At 41.5% G+C, this 24,691-nt stretch overlaps 1 protein-coding gene across 1 annotated transcript in view; it reads right to left on the bottom strand.

The window, feature by feature from the left end:
* USP13 (ubiquitin specific peptidase 13) overlaps positions 1-24,691 on the bottom strand; it is a 48,690-nt gene that overhangs the window by 6,306 nt on the left and 17,693 nt on the right. The window contains exons 4-17 of the mRNA XM_027893763.1: positions 19,398-19,519; positions 18,865-19,007; positions 18,500-18,684; positions 14,129-14,223; positions 12,282-12,469; positions 10,729-10,800; positions 10,379-10,472; positions 7,479-7,604; positions 5,983-6,136; positions 4,482-4,656; positions 3,996-4,084; positions 3,498-3,620; positions 1,654-1,680; positions 792-935 (exon numbers count right to left, since the gene is read on the bottom strand). Of these exons, the coding sequence (XP_027749564.1) occupies positions 792-935; positions 1,654-1,680; positions 3,498-3,620; positions 3,996-4,084; positions 4,482-4,656; positions 5,983-6,136; positions 7,479-7,604; positions 10,379-10,472; positions 10,729-10,800; positions 12,282-12,469; positions 14,129-14,223; positions 18,500-18,684; positions 18,865-19,007; positions 19,398-19,519 (1,737 nt within the window). The remainder of the gene's footprint in view (positions 1-791; positions 936-1,653; positions 1,681-3,497; positions 3,621-3,995; positions 4,085-4,481; positions 4,657-5,982; positions 6,137-7,478; positions 7,605-10,378; positions 10,473-10,728; positions 10,801-12,281; positions 12,470-14,128; positions 14,224-18,499; positions 18,685-18,864; positions 19,008-19,397; positions 19,520-24,691) is intronic.

The following is a 24,691-nucleotide window of genomic DNA, read 5'->3' as shown; positions in this document are numbered from 1 at the left end:
GAATGTGCACATTACAAAATATCCAGCAGACTAGAATAACTTGGCACATGGTAGAAGTCAAACAACTGCAGGGAAGTAGCACAGATTGGTATGGAAGCAATGATGTCACCAGAATAACAGACAACCCAGAGCACAGATGTAAAATGAACTGATTCCATTCCTGAAAATGTCAGCTAAGCCCAAGTGAAACTCATTCCCCATTTACACAAGCAGCACAAAAGCCCATGGTGAAGCGTGAACTTGACCAAATCTGGAGTTTCCTGGTAAGGGAGTTCTCAGATATACCCAGTGCTGGATCTGTAGCCCAAACTTTGCATGGATGAAACACAGGACGTGGAGAACATCTAGCAGCCCTGTCCATCACTAGATAGCCCAGGTTCTAAGTACAGCATGAATGCTCTAGGCTGAGCTAGAGAAGGCTGATATGGAAGAAAAGCATCCAGACCACAGGATTCTTTGTACTTACACTTGATCACAAGTCAGCTTCCCCCTTAGCAGCACGGACCTAGCCAAAGGGTGGAAACACAGAGCTGGCCCACACCATTGGTGAGGACAGGAGGGTGTACTTCTGGTGTAGCTTAGTTTGTTGTCTTCTTCTAGGCAGAGGATACCACATAATGGTCAAGATCTGCACATCCCAGGAGCAGCTTAGGAAAATTCACTCACAACCTCCAGGTTTCCCAGGTGGGGAAGGGGGCCGTTGTTTCTCTGTCACACATTATAAAATTTCTACTGACTGCCAAAATACACAGCGAGGAACTGAGTTTAACTTACACCTTCCAGTCACTGACCTGGTTCTTCCATGTGTGCAATGATCCAGTTGAAAGCAACTTCAGCACCCAGGTTGCCTGTATAGTACACAGCTTTCCGACACGCTTCCAAAGGAAAGCCCATCTCTGCCAGTTGCATGACTGAAGACTCATCAATATCTAGGGCTACAAGAAAGGACCTTCTAAAATATAAAAGTCTCATTTCATCCACTGAATAATATGTCTTATTGCTATTCACGGTGCCACATATTACAGTACCTATCCCTTGGATTTGGTTTAGTACTTCAATAAACCCACAGCCATAAGTCTTGTACGGAGCATTACAGGAGCTGCTATGGACTTAAACGAGTTTACTTTCACAGATCATTAAACCTTGATGAACGACTACAGGACTTTATTTATTAAGAAATCTCACCGTTGGATTTCAAGGGGTGAGGAAGTCGGTGAACTTAGCTAGAAATGGCAGCCAAAAGCAAGCACCTCTCAAAGGCAGGATCTTGCAGGTTAGAGAAACAACAGCTGCCAGATCTATCAGTGTCCACTTGAACTGCATCTCTGAATGACAGATTTAAATTAAATCAGTGTCCAGAGGGAGCCAAGATCAGGCAGCTGTGACCCCCAGAACTGCAAGATCAGATGGAGGAGCAGCAGATGGAGGAGCAGCTCACATCCTGGCTACGCTGATGCTACTATAGACTCTTTTCAAAGAGAATCCTGCACACGTGGAAGTAAATGCTGAACCAGCACAGAAATCAGCTGTTATTTAGAAGCATGCAGGGCAACATTTCATGCATCTCTATAATGAGAAGCCATCAGCTGAGCAATAGCATGACAATTTTTTTAAGTAGCTGAAATACCAGTCTGAGAAAAATGAGATACATACACTCCATGAAATGGTTCGTCATACGATCTGAAAATTAAGAATAGGGAAAAAAAACAGGGAAAAGGACTTATATGAGGGTTAAGTAGATCCATATGTGAAAAACAACTCCATATTTTTAAAGTCATAGAAACATTCAACCTCACAGAGACAGGGCACACTCATCCTTACATCGCCAATGTTTTCATCATGAATTAAAGCAGTAATTTCTCTAACTTAGTTCAGAGCATAATGTCACTGGTACTAAAACCAGTAGGAAATAAAGCTGATGGTTGACCTAAGCAAGAATCTGTTTTGTAACAAATAAAGTACCATCAGCCATGCATTTACACTAAAACTAGGTCACTCCATTCAACAAGAGGGTAAGAAGGAATAGGCCTTTGTGAGAAACCTCTACAGATAAGGGATGAAATCAAAACCTTTAGAGAACTGAATTTTGCCATATCCTTGCTCTGCACACAATTTCAGGTACTGGTGTCCTTTCACCTACATACAGTTTGATATTATGCCACTTCTATTAAAAATATCCAAGCAAATGGGGCCATCATGTCATGAGAGTAGTTGCATTATTGGCTTCGTATTAAATACTGAGGCACCCAAACTTCAGTCACTTGGAGGAAATTGTAACAACCTGGGTCTAAGGTCACACTACAAAGGCATCATTTTACTTGCCATAAACCATTTTATTTTCCAGAGAAACCCAGGGAAGGAGGATATTCTAATATTCTTGTTTCTGAACTTTAGCATAAAAGGAACAGCATTTAAGGGGGAAAAAAACCACCAGCATAGCATGTTATTCACTCCTCTTTCTTTCTGCTCTAGAAATATTTTAGTTAGCTGTTTGACATCATGTCCTCGAGACAGAGCCCTTTTTAATGGGCTACACAGCCCCATATATCCAGAGAAGAGGACTATGCATGCATGGGCAGCTGCTAAGGGTCTAAAAATTCTTGTATTTTAAAAATTAATAAAATCTTTAATCTTAATCTATGCCTGGAAACCTGTTATCTTAAACTGTGGCCCCTTGTGCACTAAGTATTGTCCTGTGAATTAATCAGTTGTGCAGACATGGTGTGCTCGTTGTGCCACGTTGAACCAAAGTGCTTGGAATTCTGTAAGTAAAGTCTGTGACTAAGGAGAAGAGCATCTGCTCAGAACTGTAACACTAAAATCTTACATCAGTAATTGCAATAAAAGACAGGTTTTAAAATTCCTTCTGACCAGGATATACTGGACCATACACTGCGCACAACGGAGTACACAGGAACCAAGAAATGGATTCAGGTACAGGGCCTCCCAAACTACTTTATCACCAAGTTTTAGACAAAATTGAGTTCAAAACAACAGCAGTTTAGTAACACCTCTTATGCAAACTTAAGGATCAGATAGATTAATGCTCCATGCCACTTCTGACACCTGTCATGAGACCCAGGGCAGGACTCTGAAACCAAGTCCTTTGCACCAGACCCTGGGAAGTGAACAGTGACTTTACTGCAAAGGATTCATTATTTGGAGAGAGTCCAGAACAGCAGTATCAGTTATCAAACCTTCTAGAGGAAGGTGCCCCTGCCCATGGAACAGGGGTTGGAACTAGATGATCTTTAAGGTCCTTTCCGACCCAAACCAGCCTGTGATTCTATGATAAATCCTGAAAACATCAAAGCAGAAAAGCTGGAAGAACTGGGGCTGTCTAGTAGGGAGGAAAAAAAGGCTGTGGGGGTAACAGTCTTCACTGACAGAAGCACAGAGCTGCTTTTTTTGTTCACAGTCCCAAAATGTGAAGATTGAAGAGAATCCCTGCGTGCTAGAAGGAAAGGGGAGCACACGAGACAGGAGACAGTAAATACCTTTTGGGTCATCGGGAATGACAATGGGAGGAGCAATGTCTGGAAGTTCCTCCTCTCCTGGCTGGAGCCCCCTGGCCCGAAGGTGGCTGATATCCAGGAAATCTGGCATGTCTATAGAAACATCTGCAAAAGCAGAGAAACAGGCTAAGCTTGTGCACACAGCAAAATGACCCTGTGGTGTAACCTATGCCTTGAGAGAGGGGACTCTGATACTCAAGGTACAAGCACAGACAGGATTCTCTATCTGAAAACAGTTATTTGAGACATCTGGAACACTAAAACAATTTAACTAGGAGGTTGGATTACATGAAACTGTGTTTTAACTCCACAGACGTGATGGATTGGTTTGATTTGTCATAAAAGGGAAGCAGATTCAATTAGGATCTTCAAAGCACAAACTTAAGAGTTAAGTCAGGTCCCCATTATAGACCAAAGCATGTACACCTTATCAATTATCTTGGATAGAATGAAGAAAAGGTAAATATAAGAAGCACATACCAAGCTTTTTGGGTATCCAATCAAGGCCAAAGGTGAATTTCTTTATCTGCACCACTAAGTACTCAGGAAATGAAGCAAAACGGGAGGTCCTGGCAAGGACAAGAAATACAATTCTTTGAAACAAGGCAACAAAATCACATGGAGCACAGATTTCAGAACCTCATGCACACTGAGATGAGCTACTGCTAGTTGATAGGATGAAATTCTAAAATGTAGGTAAATAATTAAGCTACAGGCATTTAAAGTTCAAGCTCTTAACGAGACTGCATCACCTCTTGGAGGCTGACAGTTGAGAACAATTGATTTCCTGCTCAATTCATCATTACAACTCTTGTCAGGCTTGATCTGCACATCATATTTATGACATCCAATAATAATACAACACCAAAACCCACTGTGCTTTTGTCTGTTCCTCTCTGCATCATGTCCAGGTAGCAAGACAAGCACAGAGCACAGATTTTAACAGGCAGTCAGACACACACTTACTTAACTCCTGCAGATTTTGCTTGAAGGGCACTGCTCCAGAAATCCTCTACATTGCTGGGTTCAGAAAAGGCCTGCAGACATGCACTGAATGGGATCTTGGCACGGACAAGTTCTGGTGGAGGTCTCCTTGTAGCTTCTGCTTCTCGCCTCTTCAATTCATAGGCAATTAATTCATCTGAGAAATATGCACAACACTAATGGATATTGTCATGATTGTGCATTCCTCGCTAGGCTTATTTTTGCAAGTTTTACAAATGCAAAAAACTACTCAGTAATAAAACTTTTACATGGCTTTAACTAGGTATCAAATCTTTTTGTCTGCCCGGGGTTCAGGAGCTACACTTACAGACACATCTCTGTTTTGAAGGGGTTTGTTCATGGTGAAAACACAGAACTGGAAATGCCAGGCAACCACCAATGAAAACCTTTGCATGACAGTCAGAATCCTTTGTGAATAGTAACACCAACTACCCACTTTATCAGCTCAATCTGACTTGGAAAGTTATTGCTGTCTATCTCTGTCATCTGACTATCTGGACAGGACAGGATTATGTATGATCTAGAAAAAGTCCTGACACCAGCAAGCTGAGCAGTGCCATAGGTCAATTTATACACTAATCTATCTTCTGAGTCATTACCTGGGAATAACATGCTCTTTTATAAGCAACAGAATCATTACTGAAACCGATGAACAAGATTGCAAAGTTATCCTAAACTTATTGTCCAGTTCAAGGAGCTGTGGGCTAGGTGAAAAGCAATAGGTAGACTCCTCAGCTTTGTGCTACTTCAAAAGATCTCATCAAACAATCAAAATAATTCCCTCTGGCTAAAATGTATTTTCCATATTGAGTCTATGTATGAAACCAGAGGCACATCCCTCTTCAAGTGTTTCTGTGACGTCCCCTTCACTTCTACCTCAAGCACACACTTATTGTTAGTCTGCAAGACTCTTCACCACTGATTGCAGGGGCAACCATGATTTGTCAGTGCCTCTCCTGCTTCTAAGTTTTCAAGCCTCCTCAGCCATTATCTCCTTTAAAAACAAGTGTCCTTTTCCAGACAGCTCGTAAGCATCAAAAAGCCACTCCTGTTTATTAAATCAACATGCAGTGCTTCATCTTCCTTCCCTAAAGGATATCCAAATTGTGTATTTTGACTTTATAGATGACAAATCTGTCTTATACCCCTATTGTCTATTATCATATTAAGTCTTATCATCTGCTGCTAACAAACACAAAGCCAATTCAGGGTTTTTTTGTTGGTTGGGGTTTTGGGGGTTGGTATTTATTAGCTAGTGTGTTCGGTTCCTTTTTTTATAATGAAGTTAGTTTATAAACCATTGCACTGTCCAGGACACAGGAGATTCATTCCTAATGGGGATCTTTGGGCACACACATGACCCCCCCTACCCCCGCAACACACACACGAACGAAGGTGAACACGTTGTGCTACAGGTGATGTGGTACATCCCTGGGTCAAACACAGCAGTTTCTTTCTTTACCTTTGTTTGTTGCTGCCTCCATGGCAACAGGTAACTGCATGATGTAGTCCACCCTCTCGGTGTAGCGGACCTTTCTGGACTGGCAGCACTGTGTGCGCTCCTCCACCACGAACCGGAACACATCACTCGGGTTTTCTGAACCCACAGGGTTCCTCTGAAAGGGATATGTGACCCAATCACTTTTGTGATGATCATTAAAAGGACCAGACAACCCAAAGGCTGCTGGTTCTTTTATGGCAAGCACAAAGACACCCATCTAGCACCCGGATCTGGCAGCTCAGCTTGCGCTGGATTGCAAAAATCTTGCACCCACAGAGAATCAGCTGAAGTCCACAATGTCTGCACCCACAGCAGCATCTTTTTACACAGGAACTTGTAGAGCATATACTTAATGAACCTGACTGAGTCAAGGTGAACAGAAGAAGGCAGGGAAGGGGCAGGTTACAATAAAGACAGAAAGCTCAGGTAAATAACACAGAGCATCCTTTCAGCAAACAGAATTGCTCCCACCACTCTGAATCTGCACTGAAACAGAACAAGCAACTTGTAGTTCATTATCCAGACGGGAAGGTCAAACAAATAATATACCTCCTCTTTGCTGTTCATGTTAATGCCTGTTATCAGGCAAGAAGCAGAGAAGTGTCTTCTAACCACCCTATAATCAGTACATGCATTTTGGGACGTGGAGCATTATGCATGCAAATGTGAGTAACTTCATCTAGAGACTGTAACACATGAATAAACACCCTCGATTCTCGGGGAAAATGGGAAAACGAGGGAGGAAGGGTAGACAAGAAATGCTTTACATCAAAACTGCATGTATTTGTAAATTCCTTTTCAGGAAGACAGCATTAAGATTCACAGTACGGTTCTTATACACACAGCACTGAGCTGGAGCCCAGTGGAACTTAAGGTTTTATACTGAAATATTCATCTGACAAACAGTTACTTTGTTTTCAGCAGGGGAGTCCTTCCTCCCGTGATTCAGTGATGTACAGCTGGGGTTTTTTAAAGAGCTGGACAGGATAATTAATTTTCTCCCAATGATTATATGAACTTGGAATAATAATAATAATAATAATAATAATAATAATAATAATAATAATAATAATAATAATAATAATAATAATAATAATAATACCCAGTTCAATAATATTCCATGACAGACTTCAAAATGGTAAGCAAACAAATAGCATGTAACCATAACACAAACAGCAATTTAAGAGGTCACATATGTTTATAAATCTTGACTTCTTTATCTCTCTTTAAATGTCTTACAGTTGCTATCAGCAGCATTGACCCTGTGCATGGTCATAGCAAGAGTCTGAATCAAAGAAACAACTGTGTCTAAACCAAAATTCATTTCCATTAGTGCCATTTTCTACATATCCAAGGCCTAATACACTATAATTAAAAAATTAGACCCTCATATAATGGATTTGACATAATTTTCTAATTTAACCAAGGAAAAAAAGCAGTAATTGGGATTTTCTCACCTCTACTAGATTTATAAGATGTAGGAAAAATTCCTGTGCGTCTTGTTGTCGATTAGAGGAAAATTCTGGGTGGCCTTTACTTATAAAAGCCTTAAACATTCTGGGAGATATTCCGTTGCGTTGAGGCTAAATAAAACAAAGGGAAAAATTTTAAAGAAATATTTTTATTCAACCCTGGACCAAATACCCCAAAGTCACTCCACTAGATCTATCTATGGCCCATTTCTACCACTAGAGAAATGATACTTTCCATTTCATCTAGTTTTCCATTTTAATAGAAATAGGAAGGACCCTGAAACATGATTTGGAGGTTTTAGAGTCTTTCAGTAGGAAACTACCCTAAATCAGAAAATCTCAGAGAGTCCTAGTTTTGACTTTCTCATCCTCTATGCTAGTTTAGGAAGACTCCCCAACCATTCCAGATCCTCAAGACAACACTAGCTATTTTGCCATTTAAGTAACACTTTTGAAGGGGTCAGAATCTTTTACTCAGATTTGCTCTCATCCTCCATGAAACCAAATAATTTTCAAGGCCATCCAAGCAAAATTTTAATTCTCACAGGTTGTTAAAAACTCAGTCAATCTCATTCATTACTAGAGTTGCACTATCACACCAACATAAAAATAGAAAAAGCAGCATGAAATGGAAGGCACAAAAATGCACACTAAAAGAGCAAAATTTTATTCTTTGTTTTAACAGCATAGAATATTCCGAAAACCAATGAAACCAGTGGGAGATTCTCCATTTTAATTCTTTTTTAATTTCTGGCAGTACACCAGCCACCACATTAGCCCAAGATGCTCCTTAAAGGCTCTTGTCAAGAGACAGAGTCTCAGCATTGCTTGGACAAAGAGATGTCCTAGGGATTTCAGAATTTTGGGTTATGTTTGCTTCAGTGTCCTCAACTGCCTTCCATCAAAACTAGGACTGGGGAGAGAAATGCATAAACCAGCTCACATTACTATATACCAGGCTTCTTCCTGTGCCAGAAGCAGGATTGTGGCAACTCCTCCTGCTGTAAAATGCAGTGAGTTTGGAATCAAGCCTCGTTTACACCTCTACACTTCGAACAGGAAGAAGAGAAACATGCTATGTGTGACAGTCTATAAAACAGGATGGAACCCTTTCCACCTCAAGGACACAAGAAACCACCCCAAAGCTAAAGCTCTAAGCAGAAAATCAAGTAGTAGCTGATGACCCTTTAGGCTTTCAGCCTCTTTTTAATGTTATAGTGGGGCCAAGAAAAATGCTGCCATTTCCAGGCTAAACCCCTGTGGTGAAAAATTTCAACTCCACAGTACCACGAATATTTATAGAATACCTGGCATACTTTCCCCATCAACAGTTGCAAAACAGTTTAGCTAAATATAGATTGTGCTGGACCACTGCAGATCTCATATGAATGCTTCTACAAGCAACAACTCCCCAAAACTTTGGGTGAGTTCCAAAGGCTCAGAAAGCTAGAGAACTTCTCTGCATACAGGAAGGGGGGGGGGGGAGGAAAGGAAAAAAATAAAATGAATAATTGATTTTATAGACACAAAGCAGAATCACTTGAAAACACTGAAGGCCTAAAATTCTATCCAGTTATATTTATTAAAAAAGTCATCACAACTCTCTGAAAGACAAAATAATATCCCAATATATACCAACATTACTGGTGGGGGCAGGAAGGCACCAGAAAAAAAAAAAGCATTTCCAAGCTTAAAAAAAACATGGATTCACATTTCCAGAGTGAAGGAATGGAGAAAATATCTATACCTGATTTTTTAAAAATAAATCTTCAACACAACAAGGAACAAAAGCTGTAAAAGCTGTTTCAAATCCTAATATCTGCTATGAATTGCTTGATAAGGAAGTCATTTGAGGCACGTAACTTCAACTTTATTAAACTGCACTTATGAACAACACAAGCACTGTTAAATGCCAGTAGATGCCTACTATAATTTAACAGAGTTTTATACCATCTGTCATTACAAAGTTCTCAGTATCTCATTGCCAGTAGTGGGTGCAGGGCTAAACATGGAGGTGTAGCTTTATTTGAAGGATTCGGGTCCCTGAACTTCCAGCACATTATTCTTCATTCACATCCTGTGTGTGTTTAGCAAAGCAGGTCAATCAGTACACATAATTCAATGTATGGTGAAATCTGTTCCACTATTCCTCAGTCCCAGGGGTGGGTTGATAAGTTTTGACAAGCAGGATTCATTATTTGTTGTTCCAAAACAATGAATAGCTACTGTACAAACCAAGGAGACACAGGACTTTCAGATCATGTAAACTACTCTGTATCAGATGCTCTACCTGTCCAAAATCTCACTGGCATTCTGATTTCAGGAGAAATTCCTATATTAATAATTGATAGATGAAGGTAGAGGAAAACATCTATTTCCATGGAAACTATCATCATGGCTCTGTGGCAGAAACATGCATCACTTCTGTGGCTCTGCACGGCCCCTCCATCTACATGAAAACCTCCAGCACCACTTAATCCTGCAGTACCTAGACAGAAATCAGGTGTAATATTGTCAGACCCTTCCTGGAAAGAGTTCTTTAGCTCTTTATACTTCTTTCTGAAGTCTACAGAGGGTTTAGAAGCTTGCTTCCAAATATTCAGGACTCTCTGGATTTTTTTTGTTCCTCAGAGAAGATAAACATTGGTTGCCAGCTCTGTGAACATTTGCACTCATCACTGGAGCAGCAGAATACTTTATTAGCAGAACCAATGCTTGCTTTAATGTGCTGCACAAATAGAGCCTGACTAATATATCCCTGACTGGTATCCTGCACATTCCACCTTGCTGGACCCACACGTGTTCTTCAATGCCCAGCACCTGTTCCCTTTTCTCAGGATATCACTTTTACCTCGTTACCAAGCTGTACAAACTCAGGCAAATACCTTGTGTTCTTCTTTCATCACCTGCTCAATAAGCTCAGATTTCATGGGTGGCTTAGAGTATTGGCCTGAAAGGAGGCCGTGTCCCAACTTTGCCCTGTAAGGAAGAAGGTGGGGTGGAAACAAATATGTGAGAAAAACAGAGAAGGAGAGAAGACTTTTATTTCAAGCAAAAAAGAAGCTTGCTGCTTTGGAAACGAAACATCATCACCTGCAACTAAGTGGGGAAATCTTTCCATTCTGCCTTGTGTCATGTCTCACTTTCAAGCCCATGAAAAGGTGTTCTTTTGCCCTGCCATTAAGCTATTTAGATTCTATTTAAGTTGACCAAGTAAATAACTGAGAAAACTTACATCTGAGTGTTGAAATCTTGTGTTGGATCAAGAGGAGAGTAGTCAAATATTCGTGGAAGATTTCCCACATACCTGGGCAGAAAGAACAAAGCAGCAACGCTCAAATACTGCAGCTTAATGATTCAATCTATCCTTGGTGAGTGCTTCTATCATGCAAAAATAATGGTAAAGAAATTAGGAAACAGATATTGAGGTTTTACTTAGAAGCTTCTAGATATAAAGGATATGGCAGTCTTGATCATCTGGAATTTAAGTTCCATTCCTTGATCTTGAAATAGCTGCACCATGGTGTTGCTCAAAAACACAGAGCTGAGTTGAGAACCAAGGTACTTGCTACTCCTAACCAACATAAGCAAATAAATTCAAATTTGTATCAGGACCAAAACATGTAAAGAGAGTGTTCCTATTGAGATTCTTCAGAGGAACCATTCTGACACAGAATATACATAGTTCTAGCCAATCTGTTGGAAAGCAAAGCTTTTAGCAGCACACTGAGCACAAATAAAAGCAGGCTAGGTAGATATGGCCATGCTGAAAGAATACACCTGATTTCTGCCTGGACCCTCTTCCAAAGATCTCCACTACTTTGTTGATTCTAAGTGCTCCAGGTAAATCCAAGGCCCATGTTGTGGAAAATTACCTTCCTTGATAAAACTTATTTTGATATTTATCAGCAATGGAGGTAGAAGAGCTGGAACTTAATGAATCTACAGACTGTACTCCATATGGCCAACAAAGTAAGCAAACACAAGTTTTCTTCCTCTTCTTCTCCAGAAGGCAATTTTAACACGAAAATCTGGCAGGCTTTCCGAAATCTAAAAGCTTTACTTCTAGCACATGCACTACTGGTGCTGTGGAAGGAAAGGGCACTCTGAATTTTACTTCAAACCACAGACAACTGTCCTTTATGAAAAGGTTTCTCTCCTTGGAGTGATGTGTTCAGTTTTGGTCACCAGGAGTATTTCATATTCTTCTATTGTGCTTTTGTCCTCTTAATTATTCAGTGGAAGAACAGGTTTACACTACCGTTTTCATGATTTCAAAAATTTTAATTAAAATATGCCTTTGACAGTTTCCCTCCTTAGCCAGACCTGTGTTCAACAGGTGCATTGTTTTCCACTGGAATGGATCAATATTAACATGTTTGGGCCAGTTTTTTGCACAAATCACACTTGAACAACTGTCTCCTGCAGTGATACAAAGGCATGGACCCAGGACAAAACCCCTAATGTGATACTGATGATACCAAGATAAATAAGGATCTGTGCATATGTATATAAGCAGCAGAGATAGAGACATCAAATTTACAAGGTGGCACATGATTTCCCACCACTTAAGCTAAGTCAGTAAGTTCTGGTTTCAAAGGCAGATTGGCAGATTGTTCCAACCTTTTCCAGACCAAGAAAATCACCAAATCCTCTAAGCAGCCACTGAACTAACTGAAAGAGGCCTGTTTGCGGGGGGGACAAAAATTAAAGCACCATTTTTCTTAGAAAAACAACAAACTGAGCAATGCAGCAGCAAGTGACAAGAACTGGTGTGAGGCTACTTACGCTCGCTGGAACTCTGGGATGCTGAAAATGGCTTGCATGACAGCATTGAGGTAGCAGCTATTTCCCAGGTTCTTTATGCCAGTGTATCCTGGGCCATACATGGGCTTGAGTTTCACGCCAGCTTCCTGAATCACTTCCCATTCTGAGACTCTTGGCTTTATATCATTATCTCTCAGCCCGTTCTCTGTCTGAAAGCAACAAGATTTTCTTTTTAATCTGTTTAGCTTCTGCGACAATTATGTTGCTGCCATCATCACCAGCAACTTTGTGATCTGTACTCCAAAAAAAAAGGAAAAGCCAAATTAATGGGCAAAAGGAGGTAAATGCTGCGTGTAAGGGAGAATATGAGGGACAGAAAGCTGGCAGCTTGTTCCTCCTCAGCTCTTTACCACAGACCACTGGCTCCTCGAGTGTTCCCAGCTGGGACCTCAAATCTCAGCTGGGAGTTTCACTTCTCTCAGGGCTGTGACCTCAAGCCCCAGCATCAAACACAGCTGTTTGTGTTTTTTTTTTTTTTCAGATTTTCTACTCCACTTGTAATGGCCAGGAATAGCTGCTGCTGTAGGAACTGGTCCTCACAACAAACCACACGAAAATCTGCAGATCCAAGAACTCGTCCCTTCTTTCAAATGGGAAAAGCCCAAATTTGTGGCACTGAAGTTTCTCTCCTTTTCAGCTCAGCCTTCAGCCTGTAGGTACAGGTCACTGCAGTGTCATTCACTGCTGGCACTACTGTGTCACTTCTCTAAGAATGGTTCAGACTGGAGGCAAAGCCTTTGCAACAGCTGAGACTAAGTTTTTGAGGTTGATGAGTAAAACGGGTTTTCCAGAAAGATCACTGGATAAAAGAAACTTATTATTCATTATACTGGCGAGGACATCAGTACACCAAAATTATTATTAGTACCACAAAGGTTTTTGAAACTAAAGTGTAACTCTTCTCTCTCATTTCAGTTACTGTTAGTTTTCTCCCCCCTTGGACAATGAAATACACTACACCAGTGTCAGGTTTGTTCATTTTTAGCAGTTCAGGTTCTCAGGTAGTGATATTAGGTTACGTGCTTGAGTGAAAAAAAAATCAAAAACAAAAAGCAAACGACAAAACCCCCAACATAACAACAACCCCCCCACCTGCCTCTCTAACCATATCATATTCTGACTTCTTACGTAACTGAAACAGAACTGAAATCAACATCCACTAAGATACAAATTATAGGAGGTACTTCTTCACTAATACAGACACAAACACATGTTCAGGAACAGGACCCTTTTTTCCCCAGTCCCTCTCAACTATATCTCACCCTAGACCAAACTGTTTTCTAGACTTGAATGTCTTTTTTTTTTTCATTTTTCATTTGCATTTGCATTTCATTTTCATTTCATTTTCATTTGCATTTCTTAACAAAACCTAAGCTGAGATTTACATAAAGAACTTGCAGCCACTTTTTAACTTATCCATTGCTTAGCCTCTTTTTGCTTAAGACTTGTATCTGTTTACATATGCAACAGGCTTTCCTTCCCTCACTGTCATTAAGGGTTCTAGACACTCTTCTCTAGTTGAATGAGGTTTTTCATCTTGAAGGCAAATGGTACATAACACAGGAGAAGTGAAAAATGAAAACTAGAGAACACAAGGACCTCTTTGGGAAGGAACCTTTTGGATTTGAGAGTAATGGTTCCCTTGGATCTCAGACAATAAAACACAAACTGGTCGGCTGAACTTTACACAACTCAATACTATAACACGGAAGGAATCACACAAACAAGCTACAAGTGCCATTCTTCTCTTTCTCTCCCACCCCCAACTGCAAGTAAACAACAAACCAAATAAAAGATGGATTTCCTACCACTTGCATCTGCAGCATATCAATCCCAAAGTGTGCCAAATGCTTTGCTATGTGCGGATCTAAGACCGGCTCCTCTTCATCAAAGGAATAGACATCTACAAAAGTAGAGAGAAAGCAAAGGATCAGATGATTTCCCCTTCTCTTTGTCTACCACAGGGCTGCCTACATAAGATGCCTTGTTCATACTATCCAGGTTTGGTTATGGCCAGCAGAAAAGTGCACAGACAACCACATGGCTCAGTAGGTACCTTAAATGCTCTCAACACAATCACCTCAAGTGCTTTCCTCAAAAGCAATCACAGGCCTTCACAGTGTTAAAACTTAAAAATATTTATTGTGATCATAGTATTGCCCCTCCCCCAAAAGAGACATTTGTAAGGAAAACATGGAACAAGGCGTGCAAAGTTCTCAGATATATGACCAATCCACATTTTGAACACGACAATGAGAGATTCTGAATTTTTGTAGAGCTGCTAGATACAAACAGACACACCAAAAATGTGAGTACATTAGGCCACCTGACTACTAGCAAAAGTATTTTAATTTCTAGCACAGTTTAAGAAATCCATTTATGCTCTTTTCCCATAGAGATGCAAGGAGAACAGAGAAATTCTTTATTAGAAAGAAAGAGGTGTTTTTTTGGAATGGACTCCGTTGAATTGGACTTTGAAGATTAATTTAATCTTGCAGTTAAGGAGAAAGAACAATTCTATGAGTGAGGTGTCTTGCTTAATCGTATGGGAGATCTAGATTTCAGTTCTAGCTCTGATAGCCCCTTAAGGCCTTAAGTAAAAGCTCATAAACATTCTGGCAAGGCAAAGTTCACACTGTAGAGGAAAGCAATATATCTAATGATGATATTTTCAATATGAAACCAAGTTTAATAAATTCAACAGAAGGACAAAAGAGATGAGAGAGAAAACCCCATTTTTTAGTGTATACCAAATAAGTCTTATGCTGATGCTGAGATCAGAGCAGGTTTCACCTACTTGAGCAAATAAGGATAAAGCTTCAGGCATCAGAAAGAAATAGTGTAAAACAAGCACTAGTAAGACTTGACCAGACCTTCCATCTTTTCTCTTCTCAAGTCTCTTCCTCTCTATTAAATGACTACTCCACTGCTTTGGTCTCTCTTCGTACCAAAATCTAGAATTCCTCTGCCAATCTGCCTGCATTTCTCTGAGGCAAGTTTCCTTCATGCCTGGCAGAGTTTCTCACAGTGACCTTGTTCCACAATGCCAGATCTGGGCTGACAGAGAAAACTTAGCCAGGGGAAAGATGAAACAAACTCAGGAGAAGATATCAGGAACCCAGATAAAGTCTGCTCACAGCACAAATATCAGCTTCTGAAAGGTCCTTACCCTGGCCTCTCTGGCAGCTACAGACTCAGCTCATCCCCTTTGTAAGGCTTTCACAAAGGGCAGTCTCACTGAAGTCTGCCAGTACCCAACCCACACAGAAAGGAGAGACTGAAGCTTAGCCAAGAACTCAAAGCCATAATGCACCTTTTAAAATCGACCAGCCTTATGAAAAACATTAATACTCTCAACCTATTAATACTCTCTACCAGCAGACACTCTAATAATGTTGGTCCCAATGACCTTCCTGGCATGTGTGTGGCTGGAGCTGCCCATCTGCTGGAATTCCACTGTGTGGTAGCAAACGTGCCCAGAAAACATGACTGTTCATCCACACACAAGACATCACAACATTCCCATAGTATTCTGGTGAGGTCACAGCGCAGCCAAAAGTTCAAACACCTAATGGAGTGAGATTACACAGCAACTGAACTTGGGTGACTGCTTTCTATATGGAAGTTTTAATATTGTTTTCCCTCTGCTCTGACAACTGCAGGGAGCAGTCCACTGGGACTACTGACCCAAAGCAGCAGGAATGGAGCAAATGACTAATCTTTTGCTCAAGCCCAGCTTGTGTCATATCCTTTAGTACTTTCTGCTGTGTAATGTATTTTCATGGGAGAAAGATATAATTTACTTTTCAAGAGATCAAGGAAAGAAGAAGAGAGTCACCAAACAGAGGTCTGCAGTGCTGTCATATAGACTTTGGTAGATGAGGAATGTAGACAAGTCAGCAAATGTGACACACAAAAGGCTGGTATCATTAAAGTGAGAAAGAGGAAAAAGGGGGGAACATAAGGGGAAAAAAATCCCACCAAGACAGATCTGAGAGAGAGAACACAGAATTTTGTTAAACAGGGAATAATCACTATGATTCCTGTTATTGTAAGAAAAGAAAAAACCCAACGCTACCTGTACTTCCTTTTCTTTGACAGCTCAAGATTTACACCTGTTCTGGTTGTGTAGACATCAATCCTTCCCACTGAACCAATAACAGGCAATGTCAGCACTCTCCCTGTGGAAACAAGTTGCTCAGGGTCCCCCCAGAATTATCTGACAATTGCTGACATTAGCACCCACAAAGGAACTCATTCAAGTACCTGCCACATAGGGCTTCCCCCTGCCAATCCCCCATCCCATGCCTTCATCTATTTCCAAACAAGCACCCTCACAGTGACTTGAAATCTAATGGCACTGTCACCAGAGCCAGCAGGTAGCACAGTCTGCCCAGTGGTGCTCAACCCACTGAGGCAATCAACTTGTCTGACTCTCTGGTGCATCCTGTCCAAGGTACAAGAGCAGAAAAGAGAAGTTTGGTTCAATTTCTGCCCCGATCCCAGGTGTGACAGAATGTTACAAAACGGGGCTAACTGCCTCAGAAATCTTTCACAATGTGCACAGCACAGACTTCTCAGGGCAAGACAAAGAGCTCTCCTCTGTGCACAGGCAGAGGCATCACCTCTTTCTCTTTCCTACTGGTGTGAAAAAGGAATAATTTATGTCAGGAGAGGGACTAATGCTTATTACTCCTCTACCATCACCTCTTCACCTCTAGCCCAGGGAAGCAGAAAACAGACAGACTCTGAGTCACAATCAGCCACGGAGCCTCTTTCCTGAAGCTCATCTGTCACCCAGCCCTGTCGAGGGGTTATGAGTACCACGGAAATACAGCTCATAGACAGAATAATTGCTGAAAAGGAAACAGGGAAGGCTGGGGGAGGGAAATCTTTTCTATATGGAAACCAAGTAAACATCAACCAGAAGAACAAAGGTCTGTGGAGAACAGCTGGTGCCCCTCATTCAGAGGGAAGGATGACAGCCTGTCCTTTGTTATCCCAAAGGCCACATAAGAGGAAGTAGCTGATCAGTGGGAGGCACAAGGACAGCAGCCATAAGGAAACAAGTACTGCTGCTGAAGATGAGAAATAAAAGAGGGGGAAAAAAACTTGAAAAAAACACTCAAGAATACGCTGTTTCTTTTGTAGATGCAGTTGAAACCTTCAAATCCTAAACACCCTCAATAACTGAGATTTGGATAGAAATCATCCAAGGTCAGGCTCATGCAAGGAAATATTATTCCATCTGGGAGAGAAAAGAACAAATTTTGTTTAATGTTTCTCTGGCACAGCTGGTTGAATCTGACTTCAGTCTCCTTCCCCTGGCACTGAAAAAAACTCAGAAAAACTCTCAAATGATTCTTTTTGAAAAAAGGGGCTGCTCTAAACAGCTATTTTTCATTTCTGTAGTCATGAGGACTAAAACCAAAATATAATCATGCTATGAGTTCTTCCATTTTTACTTCTCCATACAGCTGCAGCAAAACATCTCTTTGCTTACGACTTTTTCAGCTTCTCACATTTTTATTCCATCTAATCCTCACATGCCATAATCCCCTCTGCAGCAACACTGCAGAACATCACACTTGGAGAATATGCAAACAAGGATACAACTACAGCTTTTTTTTCTCTCTCAAAATCTTGAGGCATTTTACAATTGAGCATCTCATCATCCCCCTGAAGATGAGCGTTCATTAGGCTGTTTCAGCAACATTTTGTTCAGTGAGAAAAAAGAGCAGTTTCCAGTTTTAATTAAAAAACCCCAAACATGCTGTCACAAGCAGACTTTTCTGAATTTATAAACTCTTTACCCTGCTTTTGTTTCTTTGTTATATGAGATTGAACCATTTGCCCTAGCAAATGTAGCAGAACTAAAAACAAATAGTTTCTCCACTGTTGTTTCAAAACAAAACCATTCTTCTATCATAAGTGTACTATTATACAAATTTAAAAAAAAAAAAAGTGTTTACACAAAATATAAAACAGGAAAAGAAGAGCTTTCTCTGAATGGAGTGTGTGTTGGTCCCCCTAATCAAGACTTAGACTTACAGGATTTCCCTTCCATACCACACTTTCAAACATTTGCACCAGAAGCGCAAACCCTCCTGGTAGTAGATATACACTGTTAGCCTCATGCACAACAGATACCTCACGTCAAAACATGCCACGTGGCTGACCTGCTCCATCAGGAGTGATGGTTCCCAACTTCACTGCCAGGGGATAACCCGTCTCCTTGTAGTGCTCCAAGGCGTGCCCGTTGCCCCCACTGCCATCGAAGAACCACCTCCCGCACAGCACAGAACCGTCTGTCAGGTTCAGCCACAGATTCTCCCGCAGGTCACACTTGGAGCACTTCCAACCACTGCGAGAGGAAACGGGAAGAAACCGCAGAAATGTGTCCTGTGTTTCCCATTGTGGCAGGTCAAACCAACCCACTCACCCAGCCCGGGGTCAGGCAAGGGAAACGTGGGCCGAGTTCCTGGCTTTAATTACCCCGGACTGGACGAGAGACCCTACAAGGAACAAACCTTATCACCCTCACCTGGGGGGAATCCTAACACCATTGTCTAACTGCACAAGTGTTTTGGCGTGTTTAGATGCCTGTAGCTCTTCTTCCCAGGAGTCGGGTTCCTGCTTCCTGTAGGGCGATTTTGCACTGAGGAGCGCGTCACAAGCTATCGTCACCTGGAAGACAAATGTAAGTCAATCAAAACCTAACACAGTTCAGTGACTGGACAGAACTTGGCATTCAGCCTATTGCTAACCACATACAGAACTGGTTATCATTAAGGCTATTTATACATTCAAATATGCATCTAATCTTTTAGGGTGCTGTTGTTATTTTAGCAGGAGAGTAAGCACATGTACTATGTGAGCTTTCCCAGGACAAGCTGGCACCATAAGGGAAGGAATACAAGAGGTAAAGGAAATCCAAGAAACAAGGACAACTTATAAAAGTTGTTAAGAAAGATCTTTATGTCCAAACAAGCACCACACATAAGAAAACAAAGCACCATCTTGGTAAAAACAGAAATAGGAAACAATTCCTATGACCGCTTCCACACACTCACTGACCAGTGCTGGTAACTCTTCTATATTGGGTAATGAGATTTCATAGTGATCAGGAAATATGACAAGTTTTGCTTCATCTTCATATTCAAAGTCCTCACTGTTGAGATCACTGTTTGTCTCTAGATCTGGAAAACAAGATGGGGAATGTTAGGAGACTGCCCCGCGACCGAGGTTCCGAAATTGTGGCAGGGGTACCACTATAAGCACTGCTTGCCTGGCATCAGCCTGCACGTTCACACTGTCAGTAGCGTCTTCTGGCTAGAAATGTTTGTGAAATCCTGGTCTGAACTGATATCTGACCATTCTGCATGAGGACGTACTGAGGACAAAAACTTCCACTTAATGTCATCCCCAGTCACAGACACAGTTGATTTGTCTCCTCCCCAGGTGCTGCCCTGTTGCAGACATCATATTCCACCAAAGCAGCTAACAAAATTCTGCTCATCTGGGACGGAAATCAGGGTGTAATACTGCTGTGTCTTTTACCCAGGACCTTGAAATGCTCTCCAGTATGGAGACCAGAGCACACTACACATGCCCGAATTGCAGAGCACAAATAAATAAAGAGCACCCCATATTTTCCAGATCACAGACCTGGCTGAAATGTGCTATGGCTCCCATCCATCTTGGATCTGCATCCTTTCTGCCCATGAACATGTCCCTGTCTAGAAGCATTCCTGCATCTTATCCAAAGTCTCAAATCACTACAGCAAGTACAGTGACACTAACATTATCCCTCTCCACTCCTTAACCACTGTAACTATAAGTTTGAAAAGCATGCCTTAACTGCTAAAGCTTTCTTTTGAAGACCAAGCCTTCCACAGTGTTTGTCTACATTCTATCACTGTAAGAATTATTTTTTTGCTTAAATATGAGCTTTGATCATGCAACATCAGCTGCAATGCTTGTCCAGAAATATGTGGACCCAGAGAAGAGCCAGGAGGGAACTAAGTGGATAGTGTTTGTATCTCTATCTTCATGAAAAAAATATAATTATTAATTAACATATTTATCACACAGTGACAAGACTGAGTTAAAATCTTGTTCAGTTCTTTCCAGGACAAATGAAAAATTTTAGACCAAACATGTACATATTGTGTCAGACTTTTAAAAAAATTCAACTGCAAGAATATGCCAGATGACAACGGGGTCTTCTGGATCCTTCTCCAGGATCTACTGTATTCTGATGTATCAGACAGTCGCTGATAGAATAAAGCTCAACCATAAATGAGATGCATTAGTGGTAGCCAAAACTGGCTCTTATCTTCATTCCAAGTACATGCATATCCTTAATGAGTCCCTCAACACTAACAGAGTATTGGCAGCAACCACTGCACCCCTGGGAATGCCTGAAATCTCAACTGTATGTTTGAGAGAAGTGAGAATGACAGAAGCCAGACACAGAAAATTAAGCTCTCCATTTACCCAGAGCGCAGTAACAGACTGAACAACCCCAATGATAAAACAAGTATCAAAAGATATTTTAACTTGACCTCCTGAGAGGAACATCGATTCTTGGCTCACCTGCTGCACCAGCCAGTCCTGAGGGGTGACAACACCCACTGTCAGTGACTTCCAGCAGCACAACCTCTCTCCCTCTCTCAGCAGCCACCAACAAAAGCCCCTTCTCATCAGCTCAATACAGACACAAAAGCAAGAACTTTTTCTCATACCGAAAGCATTACATTTATACAGAAAATATTAATTCATTAGTAATTCCACAAATCACGCACTTTTCATAATGAGCCATTCTCCTACTGAAGCATAATAGAGATGACCAGAAATCTCACTTAACTCCAGGCTTCTTTCACAGGTTGTATTAGAGCCCTGTGTCTGATAAATGAGCCAATCTCCACAGGTGCAATCTGTGGTTGCTCTTTTGCTCTAAGCAAAGAAAATTAGTATCTCCAAGCTCATGATACACATGGCAACACATCACAGAGAATTTTCACATAATGCCCAGAAATTTGGTGGTGACCAGCACAGCAAAACCAGAAGTACTGACCGTCTTCTAAACAGGACAATGGATAAAAACTCAGCGTGTGTTCAGCCAGGTTTGCAGGCAGCAAATGCCTCTTCCAGGGCTGTGGTCATACACTGTCTCAGCCACCAGAGGGAACCTGGAGCCAGCTCACTGCTGGGATCTGTGCAATAGTGTAAGACCCGCCGGTATCTTCATCTCCTTGAGATACTGACATTGAGTTTAGAGTATTTACAATCTGCTGTACAGGAACAGCAATGGCACTGCTGCCTCTGTTCAAAATTCTGCATGCAAACACTGCAGCGCATCTCACAACATCCAGGGAGCAGAGACTTCACTGCTGCTGACCTGACCTGCATTTGAACCAGTGATCCAGGGATGAAAGGCTGAGTATCCTATTAGCAATCATCTGCTGCCACCTAAGGACTTCACATGCTTGGGAGTATCAGCCTTCTGTGTGCAACGGGTAGGGAAGGGAAGCTCCTTTTTACCCTTTCAGGCTTCACGCCATTCACGTCAGCAGAAAAGCAGAAAACAAGTGTTCCATCAGCACGGAACTCTGGATGTGTGACACTCCAGTTTGGCGGCATCACACGCCTTATTTTAAAGAAGGAGCCACACGGCTTCATAACAGTCCCAGGAAACATAATGAGGATTTCACTGACTTTTGAAGGTGACCACATCAACCTGGTGCACTTCCACCCACACACCTACTCCCTCTGATAGGAATTAAAAGGGACTGCCAGTGCTTTCTGATAATTATCAGTCTGAAGACAGTTTCTCAGGGTCCAGACCCCGGTATATGAGAATGGAAAGGACTTCTAAGGTCACTGACAGAAATCCCTTGATACAGCAGATGACCATACAAACTAATCCCTTTGGCTGATGGTCAGGGAGACCCCTAAAGGATGTTAGTTGAAAACCCCCAAATAACTACTTGTATATTTAAATCTTGGCCTGTGTGTGCTGAGAGCCATAGTGGTTAAGTTCAGTAGAAAGTTCTACCTGCATTATATTTTCTGTGCCTGTGCAAGGGCCAGCATGGCTGAGAAAGCATGAGGATAGATATAATAAAAACAGATGACTGTAACTTTGGAAGGCAGTGGAGCCCACACCAAATGAGGGCAGAGGTTGACCCTGAAGCCATGGGCATCATGTGCAGTCTGCAGGCAGTTTCAAACTAGTGCAGAGTCTGGGAGAGGAACAAGAGCAACTATAGGAAAGAGGAACAGCGTGGAATCTACTTGCAAACAGAGCATATTTGATTAAAAATTACTCTGAAGGCACTGAAAAAACATGAAGTTTCAAGAATTATACTTAATCAAAAGCTGTGCCTTGGACAAAGATGTCCTTCCAAGATGCACTGTGATTGCATCTCTGGGCAAAAAAGAGGCTTTACTCAGTTTTAGGACTTAGCCACAAGACAACCAACCATCTTTTCAAGGAGTGACAGCTTGATGGTCAATGTCCACATGACAATATTTCCCTTCTAGTGGACTAACAGTCCCAGTCAAACACTGCAGCCACTAAAGCAAAGTACCCATAGGTCATAAATGTTGTGTTGGGAGGCCAGGACGACAGGCAAAGCAAAGTAACAGACATGTTAAAGCAGAGGCTTGACTGACATTGTTATTTTGGGCAAGTGGTCAGTAGAGTAAATTTACTCCACCTCAGAGGCATCACTTGGTGACGGTGAGAAAGGCACTGCAGCTGAGCTGACTGAAAACAGCAGCTGGAAGACAGAGTACTGTAATGTAAACCAACCCAGCAGAGGGGAAGAAAAGGAGTGGATGTGCCCAGATCAGATTTAGACAAGTTACCAACTGACTGCACTAATAATAGGGGCATAAGGAGACTCCAGACAGGACCCCCAAACAGGATTTCCTGCGCATATGGATGTGTCTGTGTGTGTGTGTGAAAGGGAATACAAACATGAAAATTGGATGAGGATGTTGACTAGCGAGTCTACGACTAATTTTGGAACCCTAGAAAGACATCTTAGGAATCTGAGCTCGATCCTGGTCTCACTGAAAGCAACGAACAAATTTGCATAGACTTGGAAATGGAGGCCTGAGTCTTCAGTTCAAATAGTTTCTTCCTGAAGCCTCTACATAATAGTGAATTGCAGCAGCAGCACTTTGCAAAATATAAGCAATTCAGTTCATTTATTTTTGGGCACATTCAAAACCCTGACTTAATCGATCAACTATAAAGAAGAAAAAAATTAAACAAACAAACAAAAAAAACAACAAACAAACCAAATCACTTTACAGTCATAACATTTTGCTTTCCAGAAAAAGGAAAAGCAAAACTTCCTACTAGGACCACTTAGATGATTCACTATTTATAAAATAGCATTCACATCACTCGCTACATCTCCAAAGTATTAGTATGGTGTTCTTATGGCTACGTTAGACATCACCCCTTGTATTTCTGGCAGAGTCACATGTTAAACAAGCCAAACTAAACCACCAAAATTCAAATTCTCAACTATTTTGATAGAAGCATTAGCTTGTGTTAATCTGGCCTAATTTTCACAGTTCTACCTAAACCAGCAATCCATTAAGACTCAATTAGCGTAAGGTATCTGCTTAACATTCTATACTTCATTCAAGTTTAGATGGCAAAGCCGGAAAGCAACAGAGTCACTCCTGGTCTAAGCAGTTCCACTACTGCTCCTGGGCAGTATGCACAACTTTACTGGGCTAAACTGTCAAAATATTGTCAGGAAATGCTCGAATTCTCCTACATCACAGCTTTTCACTCATATACTCTATAAACTTAAATCACTCATGGAAAAAGTCCTCTTCAGAAGCTCACCAAACAAAAATATCCTCACTGAAAACAGGGTTCTGCCCCTGACCTGGGAGAACTGAGCAAGGCTGTGGTCAGATCCAGTACAGCCACTCTTAGGAATGGTCTTTACACTCAGAAACAGCAGCCATGAGTGCATTCCCTGCCATTGGCAGGTAGGTGCCATCCAGGAAAATCTCAGCAAGTTTACAAGTTGTCCCAGACTCTCCAAGTGGAAGTTTTGTCTTCCTTTCCGAGACCTTCTGAGGCCAGCTCTGTGTCATGGATATCACTCCTCACTGACAGTCTTCTCACCACCACCCCCACAGATCTGCTGACAGAGGTGTTCAGCTGAGGACTTCAAAACACTTTTAACTGATGGTCTAAGTTAGCCCTGACTTAGCTCAAAACAGATCTCCCACAGCTTGCTGCACTGGCAGATGATGCTCTGGTAACCGATCTGGGAGAGGACATCTGTCTACAGACAAGTTTTATGGCAGCCACTGTGCCAGCTCTGTTTAGC

Source organism: Empidonax traillii, unplaced genomic scaffold (assembly GCF_003031625.1).
Source record: "Empidonax traillii isolate 1590-97213 ecotype Southwest subspecies unplaced genomic scaffold, ASM303162v1 scaffold405:size801240, whole genome shotgun sequence".
Classification (NCBI taxonomy): Eukaryota; Metazoa; Chordata; class Aves; order Passeriformes; family Tyrannidae; genus Empidonax; species Empidonax traillii.
Note: the sequence above shows the minus strand (reverse complement) of the source record. Positions and strands in the feature narration are given on the sequence as shown.